This window comes from Balaenoptera musculus, chromosome 6 (assembly GCF_009873245.2).
Source record: "Balaenoptera musculus isolate JJ_BM4_2016_0621 chromosome 6, mBalMus1.pri.v3, whole genome shotgun sequence".
NCBI classification, from domain to species: Eukaryota; Metazoa; Chordata; class Mammalia; order Artiodactyla; family Balaenopteridae; genus Balaenoptera; species Balaenoptera musculus.
Window position 1 is genome coordinate 114,854,887 of NC_045790.1, and position 26,366 is coordinate 114,881,252.

The 26,366-nt window shown below is 53.9% G+C and overlaps 1 protein-coding gene across 3 annotated transcripts in view; it reads right to left on the reverse strand.

Moving 5' to 3' along the window:
* Positions 1-26,366, reverse strand: part of NACC2 (NACC family member 2) — a 93,931-nt gene that overhangs the window by 13,325 nt on the left and 54,240 nt on the right. For 2 of the 3 annotated variants that reach the window (XM_036855399.1, XM_036855400.1), the window contains exon 2: positions 20,240-21,188. In XM_036855399.1, coding sequence (XP_036711294.1) covers positions 20,240-21,125 — 886 coding nt within the window. In that variant the 5' untranslated portion in view covers positions 21,126-21,188. Of the gene's footprint in view, positions 1-20,239; positions 21,189-22,573; positions 22,661-26,366 lie in introns of those variants that run through there. The other variant, XM_036855398.1, reaches the window with a different exon arrangement.

Sequence of the window (26,366 nt, forward strand, 5' to 3'; positions counted from 1 at the left end):
GCTCCCCACAAAGCATAGTGACCAGGCCTGCCAGACACACAGTGCACGGTCCAGAGACAGACCCACACAAGTATGCTTGGCCGATCTGTGATAAAGATGCACACATACCCAAAGAAGGAAGTGACAGTCTCCCAACAAACGGTGCCAAGTCACAGGTCACACACAGGCACAAACCCATGAGCCGAACCTCACAGCTTATGCAAAGATGAACAAAAGTGGGTCGCAGACCTAAACGTAAAACACAAAACTACAAAACTTTCACCAGAAAATCTGTGATCTTGGGTTCAGCTAAAAGCCTAGACGTGACTCCAAAAGCGCAATCCCTAAAAGAAATTAAATGAGAAACTAAACTTCATCAAAATGAAGAACTCTTGTCTATGAAAGAGGAGAAGACAAGCCAGCTACCACCGACCAAGGAAAGATCTGCAAACCACGTGCCTCCAGGGAGGCTTCTCAAACCTCAACAGAAGGAAAACGAAAAACCCAATTTTAAAAATGGGCAAGCAGAAACTAACACACCATTGTAAAGCAATTATACTCCAATAAAGATGCTTAAAAAAAAAAAAAAATGGGCAAAAGATCTGAACAGACACTTCGCCAGAGAACACATAGATGGCAAATAAGCAGATGAAAAGATGTTCAACATCCTGAGCCCTTAGAAAAATGGAAATTAAAGCCGTGCTGAGACACCACTGCTCGCGGTTAGGACGGCTCAGCGGGACCTGAGCACAGCACAGGCCGGCAAGGACACGGAGCCACTGGAATGCTCGTCCCGGCAGTGAGGACACTGGAAACCATGCGGCAGTTTGTTATAAAGTTAACCGTATGCATAGCTGAGCCGGCAATTCCACTTTTAGGTATTTACCCAGGAGAAGAAAGAAATGAGGGCTGGACACAACGAACCCTGTACAGAAATGTCCACACCCGCTCTGCTCACAGATGCCCCAAACTGGAAACACCCAATGTCTTGCGTCAGGGGAAGGGACAGCCAGGAAGCCGTCCACACGACAGTCACCACAGGGCCGCAAGAAGGAACAAATTACTGATGCACAACTTGGATGGATCCCAGGTTCCCTGCGCCCAGCAGAGGGGCCAGTGTCCAGGGTTATCTCCTGGGCAGGTCCATGGGTCGGACACACTCCAAAGACAGAACCATGGGACAGAGATCAGTGGCTGCCAGGGGATGGGGTTGGGGGGTGACTGTCGGAGCAGCACGGTGGAGTCTTGGGGCCCTGGGGGTTGGTTGACGGAGCTGTTCTGGGTGGTGGACACTCAGGCCACACCACTCCGTGCCCAGGCGGCCGCCCAGCCCTCCCCAGCCCCCTTCCGCTCAGCTCCGGGTGGCCTCCACTCATGACAAACGCACCACGGGTGGGCGATCTAGCCCATCTCTGCAGCTGCCAGCTCAGTGCCAACCAGACTGGCAGTTCTGAAAGGGCCACACCCGTGAAGGGCATCTGCATTGGGCACACCTGTATCAGCATCCCAGGAGCAGGGCAGGAGGCGGCTCCTGCAGGTGCACTTGGGCCCAGGCGGCTGGGGGGGTCACCACGGGCATCATTCTGTCTTTTACGTGACAGCAACGTAACTGTGATACACCACCGGCTGTAAGATGCATCCCATTTCTTGGATCTAAAACGGGGGCACGAAATGCATCCAAGAGCCAATGCAATTTGGCGTGTGGGGTAAAAAATAGCAAAAGTCTGGCAGGGAAAGCCAGTAAGAAAGAAAAATAAAGGTGGAAACAGAAACACGAGGCCAAGAGTCGGGAGGACCTGTGTGTAAACCCCAGCTGCCAGGACACAAAGGGACACAGCGGGTCTCCAGGCCCCGTGCTCAGGAAGTTACAGGCATAGCTGCTGGGGAAGACGCAGGGCCGAGAGACCAGACCTTGGACGGTGCTCCAGCAGGGCTTTGCGGCCAGTGCAAGCCTGCACCGCGGCCACCAGACCTGGTGACCGGCCCCCCGGGCCACAGCTCGGTACACTTGAAACTCCCTCTGGGCAGCTCCCCCTCCCACTCAGCCCGTCCCAATGAAACCTGGTGCTGCCCCTCCCCAGGCCCAGGGCTCTGGGTTTTTTTGTCTCCTGCGCCCAAATCTGGCCCTAGGAGACCCCACTGGTCCCCTGCCTGGTCCCCTCACACCCACCACAGTGATGCCGGCAGCTCTTCTATCGCCAATCTGACCCTGTCCCGTTTCTGTTCTCCATCCTCCTGCCCAGTGCCGACCTTGAGAAGCTGGCAGCCTCCCTGCCCACCCGTGGATGCCAGGCCAACTGTGGATGCTTCTGGGAACCAGAGTGGGAGGCAGAGGGGCCACGCGGGAGAACGGCTTTTCACTGTATGATCGTTCTACATTCTTTAAGATAACAAGCACACGTTAGCTACACAAAAATAAATGCACTGAACTTGTAAAATACCCCGGAGACGCCCACTGTGAGTAGGAGGCAGTAGCCAATAGTGGACTGAGCCCCTCAGCAAGAACAACTCTAAAAGCTGCATTCAAAAAAGTTGCCCAGTAGAGACTGTCGTACTAAGTGAAGTAAATCAGACAGAGAAAGTGGTATCATGAGATACCACTTATATGTGGGAACTTAAAAACTGATACAAATGAACTTATTTACAAAACAGAAACAGACTCAACAGACATAGAAAACAAACTTACGGGGACTTCCCTGGTGGCACAGTGGTTAAGAAACCACCTGCCAATGCAGGGGACAGGGGATCGAGCCCTGGTCCGGGAAGATCCGACATGCCGCAGAGCAACTAAGCCTGTGCGCCACAACTACTGAGCCTGCAAGCCACAACTACTGAGCCTGCGCTCTAGAGCCTGTGTGCCACAACTACTGAAGCCTGTGTGCCACAACTACTGAGCCCACGTGCCACAACTACTGAGCCCACGAGCCACAACTACTGAGCCTGCGCTCTAGAGCCCGTGAGCCACAACTACTGAGCCCGTGTGCCACAACTACTGAAGCCCATGCGCCTAGAGCCCATGCTCTGCAACAAGGGAAGCCACCGCAATGAGAAGCCAGCGTGCCACAACGAAGAGTACCTCCCGCTCGCCGCAACTAGAGAAAGCCCACGCGCAGCAACGAAGACCCAACGCAGCCAAAAATAAAATAAATAAATTCAAAAAAGAATGTGGCGTCCCACGTATGGGCTGGACAAACACTGAGATTTGGGGCCTGCCGAGCAGGCGGTGCTCTGGGGAACACCCAGGCTTTCAGCCGAGACCCGGGAACAGCCAGGGCCCAGGAGCAGGGCAACCAGGAGCGCCCAGCCTGACTTACTCCAGGAGGTCACATCACTGCTTGATAAATCCGACGGCCGCTCAGGCAGACCTCTAACAGGTCCCGGACCCTCTCTGGAGCAGCTCTGCTTAGAGCTTCCAAAATGTCTTCACACAATGTGAAGCATTCAATAAAAAATTACCAGCAATACAAGAAAGCAGAGCCAAATGATTAAAAAAAACCCCCACAATTTACAAAGAGACATTAGATCAGACCCATGGGCGATCTGTAACAGGTTAAACAGGCAGACACTGCTTTTCAAATAACGACTCTTAATTTGTGCAAGAAATGTACAAGATGGAGAATTTCACCAGAAAACCAGAATCAATAAAAACAATCAAATCCTAGAAATATGATTGGTTGAAAAGGAAATTAAACAGAGCAGATGAGAAGATTGGTGAACTGGAAAATAATTCAATCCAAAACTTCCAGGTTAAAGCAGCAGAAGAAAAAAGAAATAGGAAAGTCATAAAACAGAATAAAAGTCACCTGGAATTCCCAGGACGCGGTGAATGCACACCACGCGTGTCACGGGAGCCCGGGAAGGAGGGCGGGTGCATGTGGGAAGCTATAATGACCCAGAACTCCAAACTGATTAAAGACATGAAGCCACATGAAGAAAGTGATCCCAGATAAGAGGGCGAGGGTAGGGAATTCCCTGGTGGTCCAATGGTTAGGACTCAGCGCTTTCAGTGCCGAGGGCGCGGGTTCAATCCCTGGTTGGGGAACTAAGATCCTGTAAGCTTCGCGGTGTGATGCCCCCCAAAAAAGAGGGCGAGGGTAAAGCAGGAATACGTGGAAAAAATAAATGTGCAGGTAAGTATAAACACAACTATTTAAAATGACAACAACAAAAGGGCTGGTGCAGCTCAAAACATGCAAACAACCCCAACCAGTGCGACAGGGGGCACAAAGAGGCTAAAGTGATGGAGGCCTTTGTGAGGCTCCTTGAAGGAAGGTTGTGAGTCAGGATGAATGTTGAAACCTCCAACCCTTAAGAGACCAGTAGACAAACTTACAACAGGCATGGAAAAGCAAATAGAGCAAAATGCTTGATTAACCTGAAAGAAGGGGAAAAAAATGGAGAAACAACAGAAGATCAGAGGCGACAAAGGGAAAATAGTTAAGATGGTAGATGAAACCCAAAGATACCAGTAATTACATGAAATGTAAGTGGACTAAACACTCCAGTGAAAAACTGTTAAGTCCGGATTAAAAAAACAAAACCCAAGAGACAATCTTAAACAAAAGGACAATCTCAAACAAAAGAAAGTTTGAAAGCGAAAGATGGCGGAAAAGGTGCACCAGGTGAACATCAAAGAGAAGGATACCAGGGCAGCTCTGCTGATGTAAGACCACGCAGACTGCAAAGCAAGAAGCTTTCCTGGTGCTACAGGATGTTTCACGATGATAAGAGGACCAGTTCACCAGGAAGATGAAACAAGCCTGCAACTGATAGGCACCCAAATCAAAACTTCATAATAACCGGCAGAACTAAAAGGAGAAATGGCAAATCTATAAGCCTACTTGGAGATTTGAACACCCCATCTCTTGAGCCAACATAAGAAGATAAAAACAAATCTGAAAGAGTATGCAAGATTTGATTTAATTATTGGTGCAACATAGTTTTTGTCTAGTGCATATGGAACATTTGCTGGGGCACAGAGTCTCAACAGACGTCAGAGCAATGAATGAAGTGGTCTGAATATATTTTGTGACCACAGGAAATTTAATTCAGAAATTACAACAAATAGATGACCGGAAAATCCAAAACATGTTTGAAAATGTAAGCAACACACCACTACATAACCCAAGGGTCAAGAAAAGAAAAGTCACAAAAGCACTGGGAAATATTTTTAATTGAATGATAATGGAAATACGACGTATCAAAATGTGTTGGGTAGAATTAAGCCGTGCTGACCAGGAAATGGACAGCCCTAAAGTGCATATATTTTAAAAGGCTGAGAAATCAATCGATCAAAAAACTAGGAGGGCTTCCCTGGTGGCGCAGTGGTTGAGAATCTGCCTGCCAATGCAGGGGACACGGGTTCGAGCCCTGGTCTGGGAAGATTCCACATGCCGCGGAGCAACTAGGCCCGTGAGCCACAACTACTGAGCCTGCGCGTCTGGAGCTTGTGCTCCGCAACAAGAGAGGCCGCGACAGTGAGAGGCCCGCGCACCGCGATGAAGAGTGGCCCCTGCTCGCCGCAACTAGAGGAAGCCCTTGCGCAGAGGCGAAGACCCAACACAGCTATAAATAAATAAATAAATTTATAAAAAAAAAAAAAAAAAAAAAAAACAAAAAACTAGGAGGGCTTCCCTGGTGGCGCAGTGGTTGAGAATCTGCCTGCCAATGCAGGGGACACGGGTTCGAGCCCTGGTCTGGGAGGATCCCGCATGCCGCGGAGCAACTAGGCCCGTGAGCCACAATTGCTGAGCCTGCGCGTCTGGAGCCTGTGCTCCGCAACAAGAGAGGCCGCGATAGTGAGAGGCCCGCGCACCGCGATGAAGAGTGGCCCCCACTTGCCGCAACTGGAGAGGGCCCTCGCACAGAAACGAAGACCCAACACAGCCATAAATAAATAAATAAATAAATAAAAATTGTATAACTTAAAAAAAAAAAATCTAGGAAAAGAATAGCTGATTAACTCAGAGGAAGTAGAAATAAATTGAAATTAAAAATATATATATATATATAAGTACAGTTGACCCTTAGACAATGAGAGGGTTGGTGCACCAAACCCCTGAGCAGTCGGAAAGCTGCATATAACTTCTGTCTCCCCCCCAAAACTTAACTACTAATAGCTTACTGTTGACCAGAAACCTTACATATGCAGTCAGTTCACACACATTTTGTATGTTACATGTATTTCTACTGTATTCTTAGTCAGCTAGAGAAAAGAAGATGTTGTTAAGAAAATCATAAGGAAGAGAAAATACATTTACAGTACTAGACTGTATTCACTGAATATCGTAAGCTTACATCATCTGTTTACAAGATGAATCATCTGTCTCTTAGTACCTGCATCGATATTGTCTTATATGATACAGAACACTGTAGGTATTATATGTGTTACCAGCACTAGACATCAAAAAGGAAAAGAAAATGTGAAAGAGAAATGTATATTTATTTACAGCTACTGTATTTATTATAAAAAATCCGTGTATAAGTGGTCCCATGCAGTCCCAAGGTCAACTGTATACATAAGAGGGAAAAATCCAAAAGTTGGTTCTTTGAAAAGACTAGTATGTTGGAAACTCTCTAGCAAGACTGAATGAAGGATAATGAGGCAGAGGCAAAAAGACACAAATTAACAATATTAATTGTTAATATTGTATTAACATGACACGGCAGATTCTACAGAACAGGGGTTGGCAAACTTTTACTGTAAAGGGCCAGAGGGTCAATCTTTTAGGCTGGGTTCTGTTGAATATCCTTCGTTTTTGCTTTTTTTTCCTTTTAAACATCTCTTTAAAAATATAAACAGCATCCTTAGTTTGTGGGCTCTACCAAAACAGGCCATGGGGCAGATGTGCCCCATGTCACAGTTTGCCACTTTCTTCGATAAACGTTAGGAAGATTTTAAGAGGATATAAGTAGTAGATTCACGCCAATAAATCTAAAAATTAGATGAAACCTATAAACTTGAAGAGAAACACAACTTGCCAACACTGACACAAGAAGAAAAAGAAATTTGAATTTGGACCTAATGAAGACATGAATCTAATAAATACCATCCTGCAAAAAACTCCAGGCCTCAGTGGCTTCATCTGGGCATTACTTCAAATACTTAAGAAATGGACTAATGTTATACAAACTCTTCCAGGTCATTTTTAAAAGGGGGGAGGGGTGATAATTCTCGAATCATTTTATGAGGCCAGATAACCTTGCTAGCAAAAAAGGGAGAGATTACCTTTAAGGAAAATTAGAGGGCACCCTCTCTGGTCCACATAGTGGCAAAAATCCTAGAGAAAATATGAGGCAATATGAAAAGCACGGGCTTGTCCCATGCAGCCGGTGGTCCAGGCGCTGGGTCCAAACTCCCGCTCCTCTGATGTGGGTTTGGGGTACCTACACTGGCGCCCACACTGTGTGCCTTGTGTGGATGGGGGGTATGCATTTAACAGGCTTCCCAATGTTTAGGCTGGAGCTCTGTGGGGGGCAGGGGGGCACCCCCAGCAGAGGCAGGGGCTCCACGCTCAGGGTCTGGCCAGATGGGAGTGGCTCCCTCGATTTAGCAACTGCTGGACACCTGGCAACCCACCTGAGGCCTCCTTCTAGGAGATGAACACTGACTGGGGGTGGTCACAGCTCCAGAGAGCCCCCCCAAAAAGGGCAAAAAAATTAGGCAGTTGAATCCAGAGGTATGTAAAAAGGATACTACATCACAACTAGGTTGAGCTTATTCCAGAAACACAAGGTTTTTTAATATTCGAAAAAGCAATTTATAACATCAACAGAGCAGGAAAGCAAAACTATATGACCATTTCAATATTTAAAGAAAAGGCTGGGGCTTCCCTGGTGGCGCAGTGGTTGAGAATCCGCCTGCCAATGCAGGGGACAGGGTCAAGCCCTAGTCTGGGAAGATCCCACATGCCGCGGAGCGACTAAGCCCGTGCCCCACAACTACTGAAGCCCGTGTGCCACAACTACTGAAGCCCGTGCGCCTAGAGCCCGTGCTCCGCAACAAGAGAAGCCACTGCAACGAGAAGCCCTTGCACCGCAACGAAGAGTAGCCCATACTCACTGCAACTAGAGAAAGCCCGCGCACAGCAACGAAGACCCAATGCAGCCAAAAATAAAACAAACAAATAAATAAAAGGTCTCATTTAAAAAAAAAAAAAGAATCCGCCACCTGCCAATGCAGGGGACACGGGTTCGAGCCCTGGTCCAGGAAGATCCCACATGCACGAAGCAACTAAGCCCTCGAGCCACAACTACTGAAGCCCGCGCACCTAGAGCCCATGCTCCGCAACAAGAGAAGCCACCACAATGAGAAGCCCACACACTGCAACGAAGAGTAGGCCCCGCTCGCCGCAACTAGGGAAAGCCGGCGTGCAGCAATGAAGACCCAACGCAGCAAAAAATAAATATAAATAAATTAAAAAAGGAAAAGAAAAAGCAAAGAGACTTATGGGACTTCCCTGGTGGCACAGTGGTTAAGAATCTGCCTGGCAATGCAGGGGACACAGGTTCGAGTCCTGGTCCGGGAGGATCCCACATGCCGCGAAGCAACTAAGTCCGTGCACCACAACTACTGAGCCTGTGCTCTAGAGCCCACGAGCCACAACTACTGAGCCTGCGTGCCACACTACTGAAGTCTGCGTGCCTAGAGCCCGTGCTCTGCAACAAGAGAAGCAACTGCAATGAGAAGCCCGTGCACCGCGACAAAGAGTAGCCCCTGCTCGCTGCAACTAAAGAAACCTGCACGCAGCAACAAAGACCCAACGCAGCCAAAAATAAATAAATAAATAAATAAATTTTTTAAAAATCCTCTTAAAAAAAAAAAAAAGTAAATCTTGAGCCCCATATCACACCACATTAAAAAAAAAAATCAATTCCAGATCTACTACAGAGAGAAAAGCCTTAATAAGAAAGCAGGAGAGTCTGAATCTTGACTGTTAGAGGGGAAAACAGACGTAAGGAAGAGAGGAGGCTGGGAGAAGCCTAGGACATGGAGTTAAATTTGGAGATATCAGTACAAACTCGTGATTTTTAAATATATAAATTCCTAGCTCTGACTACTAAAAGGGTATAAAAACAGCACCCTAGTAGCAATAAGCAAACGTAGCACCCAGATCTTGGTTCCTAAATACCATTCCCCACTCAGAGGGAAAAAAGCTGACTCCAGGGCTGGGAAACAGAAAGCACAAGATGAGCCTGGGATATTTTGCTGAAAAAGGCAACATGAAAATGCTTAAAGAAAAAAAGCAACTTTATACTAACACCAAATAAACAACAACAACAAGTGAAGGAATAAAATAAATAAGTAGGGGGTCTGGAGAAGCTCTTCCGTACAAAAGACCACCAACCAATAAATGTAGGAGTTATGGAGTTTTGATCACCACTTTGCAACCATCAGAGTAGTGATCAATCCAGGCAAGAATCATCAATAAACACTAAAAGGGTTGGGTGAAAGGTTAATGACACACCTTCTCTTCTCACAGTGACTCTACCTGGCAGAGATCACCTTGACCAAATGACCTAAGGGGCCATCACCAACACTGAGCCAGACCAGGGTCGTGGCTGGAGAAGGACACAGCATTGTTCCTGTGGAATTCCAGCAGAGACGCACACCAGGCACCCAATCGTGAGACGACACCCAGCAAACCCAAACAGAGGGACCTTCTGCACAACAGCCAGCCCATGGTCTTTCAAAAGGAAAGTCTCATGAAGGATAAAAGCTGAGAATCTATTCCAGAATAAAAGGACTAAAGAGAATAACCAGAAATGCAATGTGTGATTCATTCATTCATTCATTTATTTATTTATTTACGGCTGTGTTGGGTCTTCGTTTCTGTGCGAGGGCTTTCTCCAGTTGCGGCAAGCGGGGGCCACTCTTCATCGCGGTGCGCGGGCCTCTCACTGTCGCGGCCTCTCTTGTTGCGGAGCACAGGCTCCAGACACGCAGGCTCAGTAATTGTGGCTCACGGGCCGAGTTGCTCCGCGGCATGTGGGATCTTCCCAGACCAGGGCTCGAACCCATGTCCCCTGCATTGGCAGGCAGATTCTCAACCACTGCACCACCAGGGAAGCCCGCAATGTGTGATTCTGAATTGAATACTGGATCAGAAAAACCCAACATGACCACAAAGGACAATACTGAGACAACTGGAGAAATTTAAGCACGGAAATTTAAGCATCGTTGATTATATAGTAGTGCTGGGTCAAAACTGAATTTCCTGGGGACTTCCCTGGTGGTCCAGTGGGTAAGACTCTGCGCTCCCAATGCAGGGGGCCCGGGTGCGATCCCTGGTCAGGGAGCTAGATCCTGCACGCATGCCGCAACGAAGATCCCACGTGCCGCAGCTAAAGACCCAGCACAGCCAAAATAAATAAATAAACAAAACAAAACAAAACAAAAAAACCCTGAATTTCCTGAGTTTTGAACACTGTACTGTGTTTATGCAAGAGAATGTCCTGTTTGTAAGCAATGCTCAGTATTTTGGGGTAAAAGAGCATAACATCTGCAACTTGTCTTCAAATGGTTCAGAGGAAAAAAAAAAAGAAAAAACAACCTATACATAAAAAGAGAAAAAGAATGACAAAGCAAAATGTGGCAAATTCCTACCAGCTAGTGAGTCTGAGGGAAAGGTATACGGGAGTTCTTTGTGCTTATCTTGAAACATTTCTGCAAACTTTAAATGATTTCAAATCAAAAAGACAACTTTAAGGTACACAGAAGAACATTACACTGATCTGGAGGTAAAGGAAGATTTCTTTAAACAAGATATAAGAATAGCTATTGATAAAGAGAAAAAAGTTAATAAACTTACTACATCAAAATTATATTAAGAAGATGACAAGTTGCAGAGTGGGAAAAGATATTTACGACACTTGTCTGACAGAAGAGGTCTATTCAGAGTACTTAGAAGCTCACGAAAAGTTGTGAGAAAAGGACAGACAACTCACCCTACAAAAGTGTGGGAAAGAAGATTTAAATGGGCACTTCACAAAGGAAGACAGACAAGCTGCCAAGAGTATGGAAAAGTGCTCAAAATCATTACTCATTATGGAAATTCCACTTAACTCCACTATGAGAGACTCAGGACAAGACAGCTAGTGCTCAACATCCACGATGTCCAGCACCTGTTACAAAATTAATAGACACGTGAAGAACCACGAAAAGGTGATCCAAAGGAGGAGAAAAATCAGTAGGTAGAAACAGACCAAGAAATAACAAAGTGGACAGCATTAGCAGGCAAAGGCTTTAAAACCAGCTATAAAATACAATCAGAACTTTTTAAAAAATGTAAAAGCAGGAACTCGATGAGGGCAGAAATGGAACATACAAATAAGAGCAAAACGGAACTGCAGAAAAGATCAGCGACCATGAAGAAACAGCAATGGAAACTACTCCATCTAAAGCCTAAACAGAAAAAAAGGCTAAAAACTAATAAATAACCAGAGCCTTGGGATGTCAGGGACAAAAACATGTTTAATTGGAGTTGTGGGGGGAGGGGCACAAGATATTTGAAGGAATAATGGTATAAAAGCACATGTCCAAAAAGCTCAACAAAATATAAGCGGAAATAAAAGCAGCCTGAAAAGAAAAGACACAACTCATACAGAGAAACTCAGAGAAGAATGATTATGATTTCCTGAGGGAAAAAAATGCATTTCAGAAGACAAGAGAACGTCTACTGAAAGCCGAAAGTAACAGTCAGCCTAGAATTCTACATCCAGCAAAAATACCCTTCAAGAATGAAGGTGACAACTGTACAATGAAAACTGACTAATTTTATTATACATAAATTATACTTCAATAAGGCAGATTTTTTTAAAAGGTGATATAAAGACCTCTTTGTAATTTTTCAGAATTCACTACTAGTCCATCACTAGGTTGAAGGAAATTCTCCAAGCAGAAGGAAAATAACACCAGACGGAAACTCTAATCTATACGAAGTATGAAGAACTGGACAAGGTAAATATGTGGGTAAACATAATAGGTTTTTTTTCATATTTTAAATTTCTTAAAAAAAATTAGACATCCACATGGAAAAAAAATCAGAACCTCGATCCATGTCTCGCACCTTATACAAAAATTAACTCAAAATGGGCCACAGACTAAATGTAAAACCCAAAGCCATAAAACATCTAGAAGAAAACATAGGGGAAAAAATTCTTATAATCTTGTTATGTAAAGAATCAAATACAACACCAAAAGCATCATCTGTAAGAGAAATTACTGACCATTTAAACTTCATCAGGGGACTTCCCTGGCGGTCCAGTGGTTAAGAATCCGCCTTACAGAGGCTCCCCTGGTGGCACAGTGGTTGAGAGTCTGCCTGCCAATTCAGGGGACATGGGTTCGTGCCCTGGTCTGGGAAGATCCCACATGCCGCGGAGCAACTAGGCCCATGAGCCACAGCTGCTGAGCCTGCGCGTCTGGAGCCTGTGCTCCGCAACAAGAGAGGCCGCGACAGTGAGAGGCCCGCGCACCACGATGAAGAGTGGTCCCCGCTTGCCACAACTGGAGAAAGCCCTCGCACAGAAACGAAGACCCAACACAGCCAAAAATAAATAAATAAATAAAAGTGAAATTCTTTAAAAAAAAAAAAAAGAATCCGCCTTCCAATGCGGGGACGTGGGTTCAATCCCTGGTCAGGGAACTAAGATCCCACATGCCGTGGGGCAACAAAGCCCACGCACCACAACTACTGAGCCCACACGCCGCAACTAGAGAGAATCCCGCTTGCTGCAAAGAAGAGCCCGTGTGCCACAACTAAGACCCGACGCAGCCAAAAGTAAAATTTAAAAATTTAAAAAATAAACTTCATCAAAATTTTTAAATGTCTATGAAAGACACTACTAAGAGAAAGAAAAGACAAATTGCAGTCTAGTAGAAAATGTTTACGGGTCACATATCCAACACAGGACTTTCACACCTAGAATGTATAAGGAATACACAATATCAACAATACTCAATATTCAAACCACCCAATAAAAAGAGGGCAAAAGACTCGAAGAGGCACTTGACCAGAGCAGGTATACAGATGGCAAATAAATACACAAAGGGTGTTCCACATCATTAGACATTAGAGAAATACAAATTAACACTGCAGTGTGATACCACTATAGACCATGAGAATGGCTTTTAAAAAAAAGACAAAACCAAGTGCTGACAAGATCATGCAATGACAGGAACTCTCCTGCTTTGCTGGTGGTGATGTAAAGTGACAGAACTATTTTAGACAAGAGTTTGGGCAATTTCTTATAAAGTTAAATATGCACTTACCGTATGACCCACTACCTCATTCCAAGGCCAATTTACCAAATAGAACTGACAATTCAAGGGTGCACAAAAACCTAGATGCCATGTTTGTAGCAGCTCAATCCATTACCACTAAAAACTAGAAATAAACCAAAGGTGCTTTGACTGGCAACTAGATAAACCCATTGTGGGAATACTATTCAGCAGTCCAAAAAAAAAAAAAAAACAAAAGAACCACAAACTCACACAACATGAATGAACCTCAAATGCATTGACTCAAAAGGCCACACACTGTGTGATTCCATTGATGAGACAGAAAACAGACCAGTGGTCGCAGGAGTTGGGGGAGAGGAAGAAAAGACTACAAAGGGGACGCAGGGGGATGATAAAATGTGGGAGGTAACTGCTCTGTATCTTGATTATGGAAGTGATCACATGACTATATACATTTGTTTAAACTCAGAGAACAATTTGCCCCAAACAGTAAATTCTACTCTATTTAAATTTTAAAAGTGACTAAAAGTGGAAAAAAGACAACTGTCTGTTTCAAGTAAAAACAATAACATCATCATAAGGCTCACAGCCTATGAAGAAGTAAAATACATGACAACAATTTCACTAAGGACCGGAGAGGGGAAATGAAAACACACTGTTTTGAAAGTCTGAGTTCCACAGGAGGGGGTGATACACCTGAGAAGGTTGATGGGATAAGTCAAAGATTCATGAGTCAGCTCCAGATGACCGAAGCATGGCGGGGGTGTGGGGGGGATGTCTAACCACTAGGCCAACAGCAGAGCTAAAGAGAAACTCTGGAAAAATTCAATCAGAAAGTGGTGGAAAAGAGTAAAAAAAGAAAACATGACTAATAAAAAACTAATAGTGAGATGACAGACCTGAACCTAACCCCCTTGAAAATTACACTAAACGTAAATGGTCAAAAGATTCCCAATAAAAGGTGGTCAGACTGGATAAAAAAGCAGATCTCAATCATGTGCTACCTATAAGAATTGAGCTTTAAGACACAGGTAGGTTAACAGTAAAAGGATGAAAACAGCCAACACCAGGTAAATAGTAAACATAAGAGAGCTGGCACGGCTATATTAATACCTGCATAGATCAGAAATGGATAAATTCCTTGAAAGACATAAATTACCACGGCTCGAGCAAGATGTGAGAGAAAGCTGAACAGTTCTACATCTAAACTAACAGAATGTATAATTGAATACCTTCCCATAAGGAACAAAAACAACAACAGAACTGCAGGCCCAAGTGGCTTCACTGGTGAATGAATTCTATCAAATGCTTAAGAAAGAAATAACATCAAACTTATACAAACTCTTTCAGAAAATTAAGGAGAAGAGACATAAGGTTAGCATATCCTCCTACAAAACCAGACAAAGATACTACAGGCAAACCAAGGATAATTAACCTTCATGAACGTAGATGCAAAATTCCCTAAGAAAACATTAGCAAATTGAATCCAGCAATATATAAAACAATAAAACATAATGACCAAGTGGGATTTATCCCAGGAGTTCAAGGGTGGTTCAACATTAAAAATTAACTGATGCAATACACCACATCAGTAAAATTAAGGAGAAAACCCACATAATAATTTCAGTAGATGAACAAAAAAGCAGTCCCACATGTACGTGGATGTTCACAGCAGCACGATGATAATGGCCACACATGACTGCCACTGGTGGCATGTCCACGGCATGGGAGAATACCATCAACCATGAGGACCAAGGACCCACACTCAGAACCACAGGGATGAATCGATCTCAAGATACAGTAAATGAAAAAAGTCAAAAATAAAAGACTCCGTTCTGTGTGATCCCACTTAAGGAAAAATGATAGTGATGGAAAGCAATGGGGGCTGCGGTGGTGTGATGGGGTGGGGAGGACGCGGGGAAACATCTGAGGGAAGTAAATTGTTGTGTATCTTGACCGTGGTACTTGACTGATTACAATGGCCAAACTCATCACCTGTACACTTGAAACTGGCCCTTTTTATTGTGTGTAAACGCTTTAATAAATAAAAAAGAGGGGGAGAAAAAGGCAGGCCTGCCCACCCAGCACAGGCACGTCTCAAACTCATTCTGCTGACGAGACAGCCGGACCAGAGTGCAGACAGCCTGACTCTGTTTACGTGGTGGACAAAAGTATCCAGAGGACAGAAAGCAGATCCGAGGCTGCCCACGGCTGGGGGTGGGGGAGGGGATGCCAGCAAAGGGGCGCAAGGGCCCCCAGGGTGACAGACACGTTCTCCATCTGACTGTGCTAATGGCACCACACCCAGATCTCAAAGGGGTAGTTTCATACCCGTGTCACCGAGGTATGTAAGTTACACGTCAATAAAACTGGTTTAAGAAGAAATCTCAGGGTGCTTGGGGGCGTGAGGGTTTAACGTGACATTGCATGGAAGCTGAGGCCAGGGAGCCAGGGGGGCCACTCCTGGAGGCCCTCAGGGATGAGCCCCAGATGGCGCCTGGGGTGCCCGGCCAGCCCTCAGGGCAGCCTCCGGGGTATACAGTGGGACAGACACGCTGGCGCTGGCACCTCCTTCGCCTGGTCTGAGCTTCCAGGATGCTGCCTTAGAAGAGCGGGAACCCCCCGAGCCTGGCAGGCCGCCCCCACCTGGGTGCCACTGTAGCCAGGCCAGGGGTCGTGCTGGGCTCTAACGGTGCGGACGCTCCTGGGCCAGGGCAGGAGGCAGCGTGGGTGGCAGGGAGTGGGGCTTGCAGAACCCACGCTGACTGCTCCCTCTCTGTGGGACCCCCAAGCGACAGCTCGTGAGCTCTGAGCTGTGGGTGGGAGCAGCCGCCATCCAGGCTTCCCAGAGGCTCTGCTGGAGGGACGCCCTGCCGTGCGGGGGGGGAACGCTGCAGGCTAAGATGGGCCAGCAGCCGCGCTGACCTCACAGGCCATGCTGGGAAGGCCTGGCCCGGGGCAGGGCTCTATCCTCCCGCGTGCAGGAGCCATTCTGCGGCCCCTGCTCAGAGCGGCGGAACCCGGGAACAGACGTGCTGCCGCGTGCCAGGACCCCCTCCCGCGCACCACCAGGGTCCGTCCCGCGTCCAGGCGTGGGGACAGCGGGCAGACCCGGAGGGGAAGGGAGAGCAGGGCCACACAGGGCCACCAGCTCACCGGCCACACCGGCAGGGCACCCCGCGGCGGTCCCCTCCCGGGAAAGCGTGAAGGTGGAAGCTCGGGGCTGGTGCGTGAACACCTAGGCGGGCCTGTGGCTCAGAAGCCCATAGGGAACACATCCGCCTGCAGGATTCAACATCTGCCCAGTGAGGGGGCGGGCCTGGAGGCCAGAAGGTGGTCAGAACCGCAGAGAGCAGGGGAGGGGGCCCAGGTTGGCATGGGAACCTCCCCCTCCATGCCCTCTGTCGGCTCATCCCCGCACCCCTCAGCCTCACTCCCGGGCCGAGGGGCAGCCTGCCCTGACGGTGGCCCCCCGCCACGATGAAACACCGCGTCAGGGTCCAGTCTGTGTCCACAGCAGGTAAGGGCAGGGACTACGCCCTTCCTGGCCACCACCGCTCGCAGCCTGTGGGTACAGATGTGCCCAAAGAGCGTGAACAAGTAGAGACCATGGAAGCGGACCCCTCACGGCGGAGTGCCCTCTGTGCCCTGCCCACCCCCGGAACCAACACCAGCCCCCCCAGACCCGCACTGCCTTGACGGGGTGGCCCCTCGCTCCTGCTCCACTCCCGGCTAGAGGCTGACGTGCAGAAAGATGCCCACCGGCTCTGGGCCCTGCGGAGCTGCAGCAGGAGCTGCCCTGGGCCCCGGGGTGGGGGGCTGAGCCCACTGCGATGTGGGGTGAGTCTGACCGGCCCCATCATGGTTAGGGCCTTCCCAGTGGCACCTCTCCTAACCTAACCAATTAGAAACCACCCAATATCCTCCAACAGGGAAGTGTATAAATCAACCACGGCATCTCCACTAACGGACGATGACACAGGACTTGGACAGAATGGAGGAACACACAGGACGGAAACAGGAAACCACGCGGGGGCTGCTGGGGGGAGGGATCAAGAGTCCATCCACTCATCTGTAATATTCAATTCCTCGATTTCCACAACAAGAAGCCCATCACGTGGGAGCTGTTAACAGGTCTTCCCAGGGATGAGGGTGGGGACGGGGTCTCCAGTGCAGGGCTCTGCCTCCTTCGCTTTCCTGCACACGGCGTGCTGGAGAGAAGACCCCTGAAGGTCACTCAGGCCACCCCCTCCCTTGGCAGGTGGGGAAACCGAAAGGAGAAGGGACTCCTGAGAACCCTCCTGCGCCAGTTCACCTTAGAACATTCCAGATTCCACCAGCTCGAGAGCCCTGCCCAATCCTCGTCCAGGCCCCGGCACGGGGCACCTGGCTGTTCGGCTGCCCGTGGGGGGTGTGAGGATGCCCCCTGGCCAGACCAGGCCAACGCAGAGGGAGCCTGGGGTACGGGAAGCCAGCGCCCAAGGAGTAGCCAGCCCTCGGGGACAGGCCCCTCTCTGCCTGCCCGGCCCCCACGGACCCTCCCCCCGACCCTCTTCCCAGCGCGCCCGGTGCCCAGTGATGCCAGCAACGTCACTGCCGATAACCTAGATTTTAACCAAGAAATCACACACCCCCTCCCTGCCCCACTTACGGGCTCAGGGAGGAGAAAACCCAGACCGGAGCCTCCCGAGTCCTGTTGGAGACAGGCTCCCAGGCCACCGGCCCCAGTCTCGCAGCTTCCCTCCACCCCGTCCCACCTCCAGAGCTGCCAGGGATGTGGGGTGCGGGGCTCACAGGCCTTGGCCGAGCCGTGCCCGGCCCCAGTAGGACGCAGCAGCTGGTCTCAGTGCGGGAGGGGCTGGTGAGAAGACCCAGTCCCAGTCAAGGCAGTGGGGCAGCTCCGTCTCCCAAGCCGCACCCCGGGCTGTCCACGGCCACCTCCCTTGGCTCCTTGGAAAATCCAAGGGCGCAGGTGGGCCACAACTGTCCGGGTGAGGAGAGGGTCCAGGCTCATGCAGCCAGAGGGGCAGGTGCCCTCAGACGGGCTGCCGCCCTGCACCCACACCCAGCAATCCCAGCACCTGTGCTGTCTCTCACCGTCCCGGACACACCAAGGCCCGAGGCCACGCTGGCGGGAAGGGGGCCATACAGGGAGGACCCTGGGGCGACACCTGAACTAGGGTCCTCTCCTGGTTCGGCACTGCACCGCCAGGGACCACCGGTGGGCAGCCCCACCCCTGGGCCCTCAGCAGATTCTGTCCTGACCCCTCCGCTGAGCCCCGTCCAGCTGCTGGCACTGGGGGGGCGGGGGGGGGGCGGTCCTCAGGGGCTGCGGGGTTGGCCCTGAGCCCGTGTAGCCTGTTTCCCTGGGGAAGGGGCTTGGGAGCCACCCCAGCTCCCTCTGGCCCAGTCTGGGTGCCAGCCGATCTTTCGACCCCCTGGGGGCTGTCAGGGAGATGGCGGGGTCGGGCAGAGGAAACTGCACACGGGTGGTTCCCGGGGTCCCGTCCAGGCCTGACCCACACCAGAGCTTGCGGTTTCTCGGTGTCAGGAACACCAAGCCCCACCCCCTACCACTAAGCGGAAAATACCCAGTCCAGACGGAGGTGGTCTGTGTGCTAGTATCCTGCACGATTCATACAAACATGACAACACGCATTCAGATAAAGTCATGAGTTCTGGGAAAACCAAGGCCCAGAGCCCCTGGGGGGAGCTGCCCAGGGCAGTGCCTCGCCCACAGCTCTGAGAGGGACGCTGAGAAGGGCCCACGCTGGCCAGACCAGAGACCGAAACCCAGCCGTCCAGTGCCACACGGGGACCGGCTGTCCCAACGGCCCGAGCTGGCCAGTGCACCAGGCATCCTCTGCTCCCGCCCCCCAGGACTGATGGACCAGTGCCCGCCTGGAGGGGGAGGAGCGGAAGGGGGAGGGAGAGGAGGGGCAGCGTCGGCCCCATCAGGGCGCAAGGACGTGGTGGGTCTCAGGGGCGGAAAGAGTCCCCAAACTGCCCCCTGGGGCCCCAGCTCTGGGATGCCACTTCCCACTGGCAGCATGCATCCGGGCCAGTTACTGGACACGGGCCCCGCATGCAAATCAGGACAGGCAGCGGGCCCAGGCACACAGCCAGTTTTCGGGGAACACAGAAGGCAAGGGGACACCTGACCTGGGGCCTCAACTACGGGACCCTTCACGCAGCAAATCCTGAACCATCTCTGGCGACTGTGATGCAGTTTACAGGCAACACCAGGCATCGCAAATCAGTGCGTGTTGGGTTTATAGATCCCAAATGCAGGAGTCCCCCCCCAAAATAAGTTGAGGGGCAACACGTTCAGCTCAAGAGGCACTCTCTGGCCTGCCGCTTGGTGCTGGCCCCAGGGAGACGGCCGCGACTGGGAGGGGCCCAAGGGACTCTCTGGCCTCCCTGAGTCAGAGGGAAGGCAAAAGCACATGGGTGGGGAAAGGGCTGAGGTCAAAGGTAGCGAAGATGGGCCTGCTGGGGCAGGCACCTCAGTGACAGGGACACTGAGGCCTCAAGCAGGTGAGTGACCAGTCTGGGTCACACACTGCCCTGTGAGCCCTCAGGCAGGTCCCTGGTCCACTGAGGCCCTCAGTCTCTTCATCGGTCCGGTGAAAGCCAGGGCTCCGTCCCACACGCTACGCTGTGGTTGAACTTTCCCGTGGCCTCTCATCTCACCCAGGATCGAGTTTAAAGTCCTTAGCTAAGGCCCTGCGAGACGGACCTGGGTCCTGCTCCTGCCTCAGGTGTCAGCTCCTGCCAGCTCGCCCGGTCTGGGCTGGGGACTGTCCCTGTACACCTGCAGCACAGTGGCCACCCCGAGCTGTGCCCCCGGGGTGCCCTGGCCCCCGGACGTGCCCGTCTTCCTGCCAGGCTGTGAGTGCCACGGGGTAAGGCCAGGTTAGCCTCGGTGCCCACACAGGAGGTGCCCGGAGGTCCGCCCGTGCCCGCAGGCAGGCGGCCGCAGTGGTGGCGTGGGGACAGGCCCCCAGCACGCGTTACCTGCATAGCTGCCCGTGGCCTTGATGTACATCTGGCCGTACTGCTCCTCCACCATGGTGTCGTAGGCCTCGTCGTCCTCTTCGTCCTCCTCGTTGTGGTAGGAGGTGGGGCTGTCGGTGGTGGGCAGGCTGCTGGCTCCCGGGCTGGTCCGCTCCCCCTGGGAGTACTGCGCCTGCTGAATGCTGGGGATGAGGGTGGCCAGGCTGGGCACCCCGTAGTAGGAGACCCGGGGCAGCTTGAGAGGGGCCGTGCCTGCCGCCACCGCGGGGCCCGTCGCCACCGTCGCGCCGTCCCGGGGCCCCGTCTCCAGCGGGCGCTTGGGGGCCAGGCCTGGGCCTGCGGCCAGCGGCAGCTCCATGGCTTCGTGCTTGACGCGGGTCAGCAGCGGGATGGGCACGGAGGGGGACACGACGTAGGGCGGCGCGGCGGTGACCGGCTGCAGCTGGTTGCAGGGGCTCTGGGGCTCGGAGCTGGCGTCCTCGATCATAGCGGTCTGCGAGTCGCAGTGGGGTGAGCTCACCTTGAACATGAGGTCCGTGCCGCGCTCCACGATGTGCTGGATCTGCAGGAAGCCGGCCGTGTACATGACCACGAGCTGCTCGCTGGCCGCCATGGTCAGCCTGCCCGTGTAGCAGAAGGACAGGATCTGCTGGAAGCAGGCGGGCGGCACCGTGCCCGGCAGCTCGAAGGCGCTCTTGCTGTTGCCGCTGAACAGGTCGCGGAAGTAGAGGCTGCTGGCGGCCAGGACGGCCCGATGGGCCTTGAAGGCCTGGCCCTTGACCACAATGGACACATCGCAGTAGAGGCCCAGCAGACGCTGCTCGTTGAGGCAGCCGAGCACGGTGTTCCCGAAGTTGGGGATCTCGATGTGCAGCATCTGCGACATGGCGGGCGGGGGCGGCGGGTGGGCCTCAGACTCTCAGTGCGGGAGCGGCCGAGCGGGGCACATCTGAGGGAGAGAGGGCGCAGGGCGCCGCGGTCAGGGTCAGGCTCCTGGACGTCCGGCGGCCCACCGGCAGGGCCAAGCCCCGCACCACCCCGCTCTGCCCCAGTGTCCGGGCCCCCCTCCAGGGCACCCCCAGACCCTCCAGCCGCAACGAGCCAGACAAGGTCTCGCCGCAGACCCGGCCGACGGTGGGACCCTGGCAGGGCCGTCAGTGCCGCCCAGGATGCTAGAAGCCCCAGCTGGGTTTCCATAGCCGGGGTGGGGGTGGCTGGCCCCCACGCCACCCTGGGATGCTCCCAGAGGCCACCCAGCAGAGCGCGTAAGCCCTCGGGTCCAGGAGACACCCTGTCCTGGCAGAAGATGAGAACAGGCCTGCAGGCGGCGGACAGACGGGAGGACGGGAGGACGAGAGGATGGGAGGACGGGACGGGCGGTCCACCCACAGCACTGGAGGGGCGAAGGCGGCAGGCCCGCGTCCGCACAACTCTTCTCCCAGGAAAAAGTTAGCAGCAAAGGAGCCCCTTGCCGCCTGTCCCCTGGGAGGGGCCCGAACCCAGAGCGAGGGGCAGGGCACCGCGGTGTGTGTGGCGGGGGTCTCGTGGGGGGCGGTTTCTCGGAGGCTTTGGTTTCGGTTTGCTTTTCCCCTTTTCCCTAGAGCAGCCGTGCGGAGGGCCCGCCAGGGGGGGCATTCTGCCCCGCCGGCTGAGAAGCCGCCCCTTCGGCCCTCGGGAGAGGCGGGCAGGAGCGGTTGCCCAGGGAAGTGAGCGGAAGCTGGGAGAACTCAGCCTCTCCACCACCTCTGCTTGCCCTCCAGGCAAAGGAGACCTCGGGCCAGAGGGGCTCCGAGCCGCGCCCGGCTCCCCCAGCCCGAGCTGCCTCGGGGACCCGGCTGCCAGCCCAGGAGTTGGGAGCCTGTCGCAGCCCCACCTGCGCGCCCTCCCGGCCCCCCAGCTCCCGACGCCAGCCGATCCCTGCTGGCTCGCTCCCAGCCCAGGTGACGAAAGGGGTCGTGGGGAGACAGGGGAGAGCCGAGCAAGGGATTGGCTGTTGTCGGATGCCGCCAGCCCGCAGGGTCTGGGGATGGGGCTCCCGGGCTGTGGATCTGGTGTCCGACTCAGAGAAGCGGGGCCGGGACGGACGGGCCGGAGAAGGCGCCGGCCCAACTCTGCGCAGTCGGCGCCCGTACAAAGGGCCGCTCGGTCCCGCGGGAGGAAAGTGCGGGCGGCCACAGAGGCGCCGGGCGGCCGGCGGAAGGAGGGCGGAGCGCCGGCCCGGCCGCCGACAGGAGTTGAGCAGGTGGGCGGCCGCTCGGGGGGAGGGCCCGCAGTGCCCCCGCTGCGGAGAAGTTGCCGGCCTGGCGGGTGGCACCGGCGGCAGGGGAGACCTACCTTTGGCCGCTGCCGCCGTGGCCCCGGCACTGCCCGCTCAGCCTGGCAGGGGCAGGCTCGCCCGCACGCCGGCCGCCCGCAGCCGCCAGCTGCTCCGGGAATGCAGCAAACGGAGCGGGAGCCCTTGGGGTGGGGAGGGCGAGAGGAGCTGCGGGGGGAGGGGGAGGAGGAGGAGGAGGAGGAGGAGGGGGAGGAGGAGGATGGGGGGAGGAGGGGGACAGAGAGTCTCGGCTGGGCTGGGCCTCGGCTCAGCTGCACCCAGCCCGGCTCTCCGGGGCAGCGCACAGCATCTAAATGAAGAGGCCGGATGCAGACGGACATTCAGGCAGCTCTCGGGAATGAATAGCCGCCTTTGATTTGGGAGCCGAAGTAAATGCCAGCTCCCAGCCCCGGCTTTAAAAACAGTGGAGTGTTGGTGCCAGAGGAATGCAGGGCTCCGGGTGTTGGTACAAGACAGACTTTTGATGACTCACTGCAATGCAAACAAAGATGGCAGAAATACTGTACTGTACGGGGAGAGACGCTTCGTGGTGCCACGGCAACTGAGACAGCCTGGAAATTTATAGTGCAGTTTTGCATATGAATTACCCAGTAAACTGCCACCCTGCCATCCAGTACAGCCCGAGTGTCAAAGCATTTAAACTATGCCAAACAGTCTGCGGGGCTGGCAGAGCAGCCCAACTCCTGCAGGGCAGGCGGCGGGGTGTCGGGTGGGGGCCGGCGAGGGGGGCAGGGAGGCCAGGGGGTCGGGGCAGACAGGGCAGAAGCTGGGTGAGCAGGGGAGGAAAAGAAGGGAGATGAGAAAATGAGGCAGAAAGAGGTGAGAGCAAGGGGCCAGGGAGGAAGAGACCCAGCCCCCCTTCCCCCAGCGCCCTGCAGGCCCCAGTGCCCGCCTTCCCCCGTTCTTGGGGTCCCACAGCAGCAGGCCCAGCTAGTCTGGCCCCAAAACCCCAGGTATTCACCCTGTCCCCCAACTCCCCAGCCGGGGCAGCTCTCTTAAAGGAGTACAACTTTGTGATTACAACCGGGGGCCAAGCCCGTGGTGGCCATCAGCCAGGAGCCCCCGAAGGACCTGCCCTAGAGAGGTGGCAGCAAAGGCACTGCCCCCAGGTTACCCGCGTGGCCGGGCCAGCGGTGCGGGGCCCACAGTGTCCGCCGTCTACTGAGCCTCTCCTGGGCAGGGGCGGCCGTGCTGTGTGCACTGCCTGTTTTGCTGCAGAGGATGGCACCTTGTTCCAGGCTCAAGCCCCCACCTGCTGGACCGCGTGGGCCCTGGGGCAAACCACTGGCCTGCCCAGCCTCAGTTTCCCTGCTTGCCACCAACTGTGGCAGCCTGCAAGAAGGGGCAGGGTTGAGGAGAGTGGAGAGGGGCAGGGCTGAGAGTGGAGAGGGGCAGGGCTGAGAGTGGAGAGGGCCAGGGCTGAGAGTGGAGAGGGCCAGGGGAGGTCTGTCTCCTGCAGCGCCCAGCATCGCCACCACCAGGTGATGTTGGGGCAAGGCGGGGGGGGGGGGGGGGCGACAGGCAGCACCCCTCCCACCGTGCCTTCCGAGGCATCCGGAGAGAAAGAAAGAGCCATCTGGCGCCTCCCCATTCACACACCGTGGGCTCAGCTTCCGAGGCCAGATAAAAAGCCGCTGAATGGAGAGAGGGAAGAAGTCCAGGTGCAGGGAAGCCGCCCAGCGAGCAGCAAAGGCGGCTTGGTGCCTCCCGCGCGGGGCTGCTGACAACTGGAGGGGCGGTGGCAGTACAGGCCCGCACGTGCAGCCTGAACAGAAACGGTCCCCGCGGTGCTCTGGGGACCCGGGGCTGTGCGGGGAGAGCGCGGGGCTTGGCTGGGCCTCCTCCTGCTCGAGGCCTACGTGGGGCGGCCACCATCTCAGCACCAGCCAGGTTTCACGTCCTGGCTTGGCCTCGGCCACCAGGTGACGGACCGAGGGCCCTTAACGCACTGCACTCTCGGGTCCACGTGGACGCCCGGGTCTGCACACCTCCCCTCACCCCCACTGGGTGGCCTTGCCAGGCCTCCCAGACTGGGCTGGTCCATCCTGGTGGTCCCCCTTTCCTGGGGCCCCGGAGAAGCCCACTAGCCCCAAGATGAGCGACTGGGGCCTTGGGGGGCGGGGGCGGGGGGTGCAGGAACAGCCTCGTGTCCCTGCCCAGCCACAAAGGGGGGCACACTGCACACACATGGAGCCAACGTGGAGAAACAGAGGGACACTCAGAGGCCCAAGGACAGTGGGGCCCGTGATGGGTAGGGAAGGGCAGGAGCCAACCCTGGCCTGGGTGCAGGACACCCAGCCTTCCACTGCCCTACACGAGCTCTCCCTTCCGCTGTGCTACACCCAGGCCCTCCCTGGGTGGAGAAGAGCTGCCACCGTCAGGCCCCTGCTTCATTGCCAGCTCTGCAGGGAAGTCCCCCAGGTGCCACACGGGAGCTTGCCGAGGCTGGGAAAGTCTGTCCGATGCCTGATGGGCGTTTCACCCAATGCTGGGCACAGCCAGGGAGGGCCGCAAGAGAGGAGCTGTGCGGCCCAGGGACACACAGCACAGTGGGGAGGGCCCCTTCACCCACCACCGGGAGCCTCCCAGAGAGTGAGGTGGGGCCTCCTGAGCCAGATGGGGGCTCTCGGGCCGTGAGAGGGGAGGGGGTGACCAAGCCTGGCTGGGGTGGGCGGAAGCGGCAAAGGCGCAGAGTGCACTGGCCCCCAGAGGGTCCCAACTGCCCAGGGCTGGGCAGGGAGCAGCCAGGTTCTGAACTGAGAGCAGGGCACAGCGAGGTCTGCGGAGCCGACCCTTCCAAGAGCGGCTCCTGGGTTCCGCTGGGTACCACCCCCCAGGCCAGGCCCGGCGCCAGCCAGCTCAAATGCAGGTCCTATGGCCTCCAGCAGAGGACTCCACGTCTGGGATGCCCGCCTGGGAGGGGGGTCACGTTCACCCTCCGATGGTGACCACAGGGTCGAGGCAGACGATGTTATTAGGAAAGCGCTCGGCTAGAGACTGGCACACGGCTAGAGACCGGCGCCCGCCTAGGCCCCGTCCGTGCTTCACGCGCCTGCCCCCCGGGGCTGTGGCCAGACCATTCACCCAGAGAGGGGACCATCCTCCCCCTGGAAGGTGACGGGGCCGTCTGGCCCTGGGGATGGGGACAACCAGCCCTGTTGTTGCCGTGTCCTCAAGCCACCTGTGTGGGTGAGGCCGCCACCCCACAGCCCAGCCCAGGACAGCCCGGCACGAGCTGGTTTCAGGTTGCTTTCTTAGAAGCCTCGGCCGGAGCGAGAACAAAGCTGAACTTTAGGAGAAAAGAATAAAATAAAGGCTTGGCTTACACACCCAGGGCTGTGAAAGCAGGACGTGCCGAGGGCCAATCCGTGGGCAGTGGCCGGAGAGGAGAGGGGCCAGGGGCCTGAGCTGGCCTCCCCTGCCCAGCCCTACACGACCTCCTTCCCCTTCTGTGCCTCTGTTTGCCCACCCCCTGCTACCCAAGCAGCACCACCTCTTCTGTTTCCCGCCACAGCAAGACTCCTGTGCCGTCCACTCACAGAAAGTCCTGGAGAGCCGGGAGGAACATCCGAGATCCTATCTTTGTTCATCCTGGCCATCCTCAAAGCCACTGCACCACGGAACCCTCCCCCTCATAACGCCCTTCAGAATGGAACCCGCTTTGGGACATAACAAAGCCAAAGTCCAGCCCCTGCAACTGTGCCAGCCTCAGGGGAGGCCCGTTCCACACAGACTCTAAGACCTCCCCAGGAACAAGTGGAGGGGGGGGGTCTCTTCTCTGTGGACCCTCCC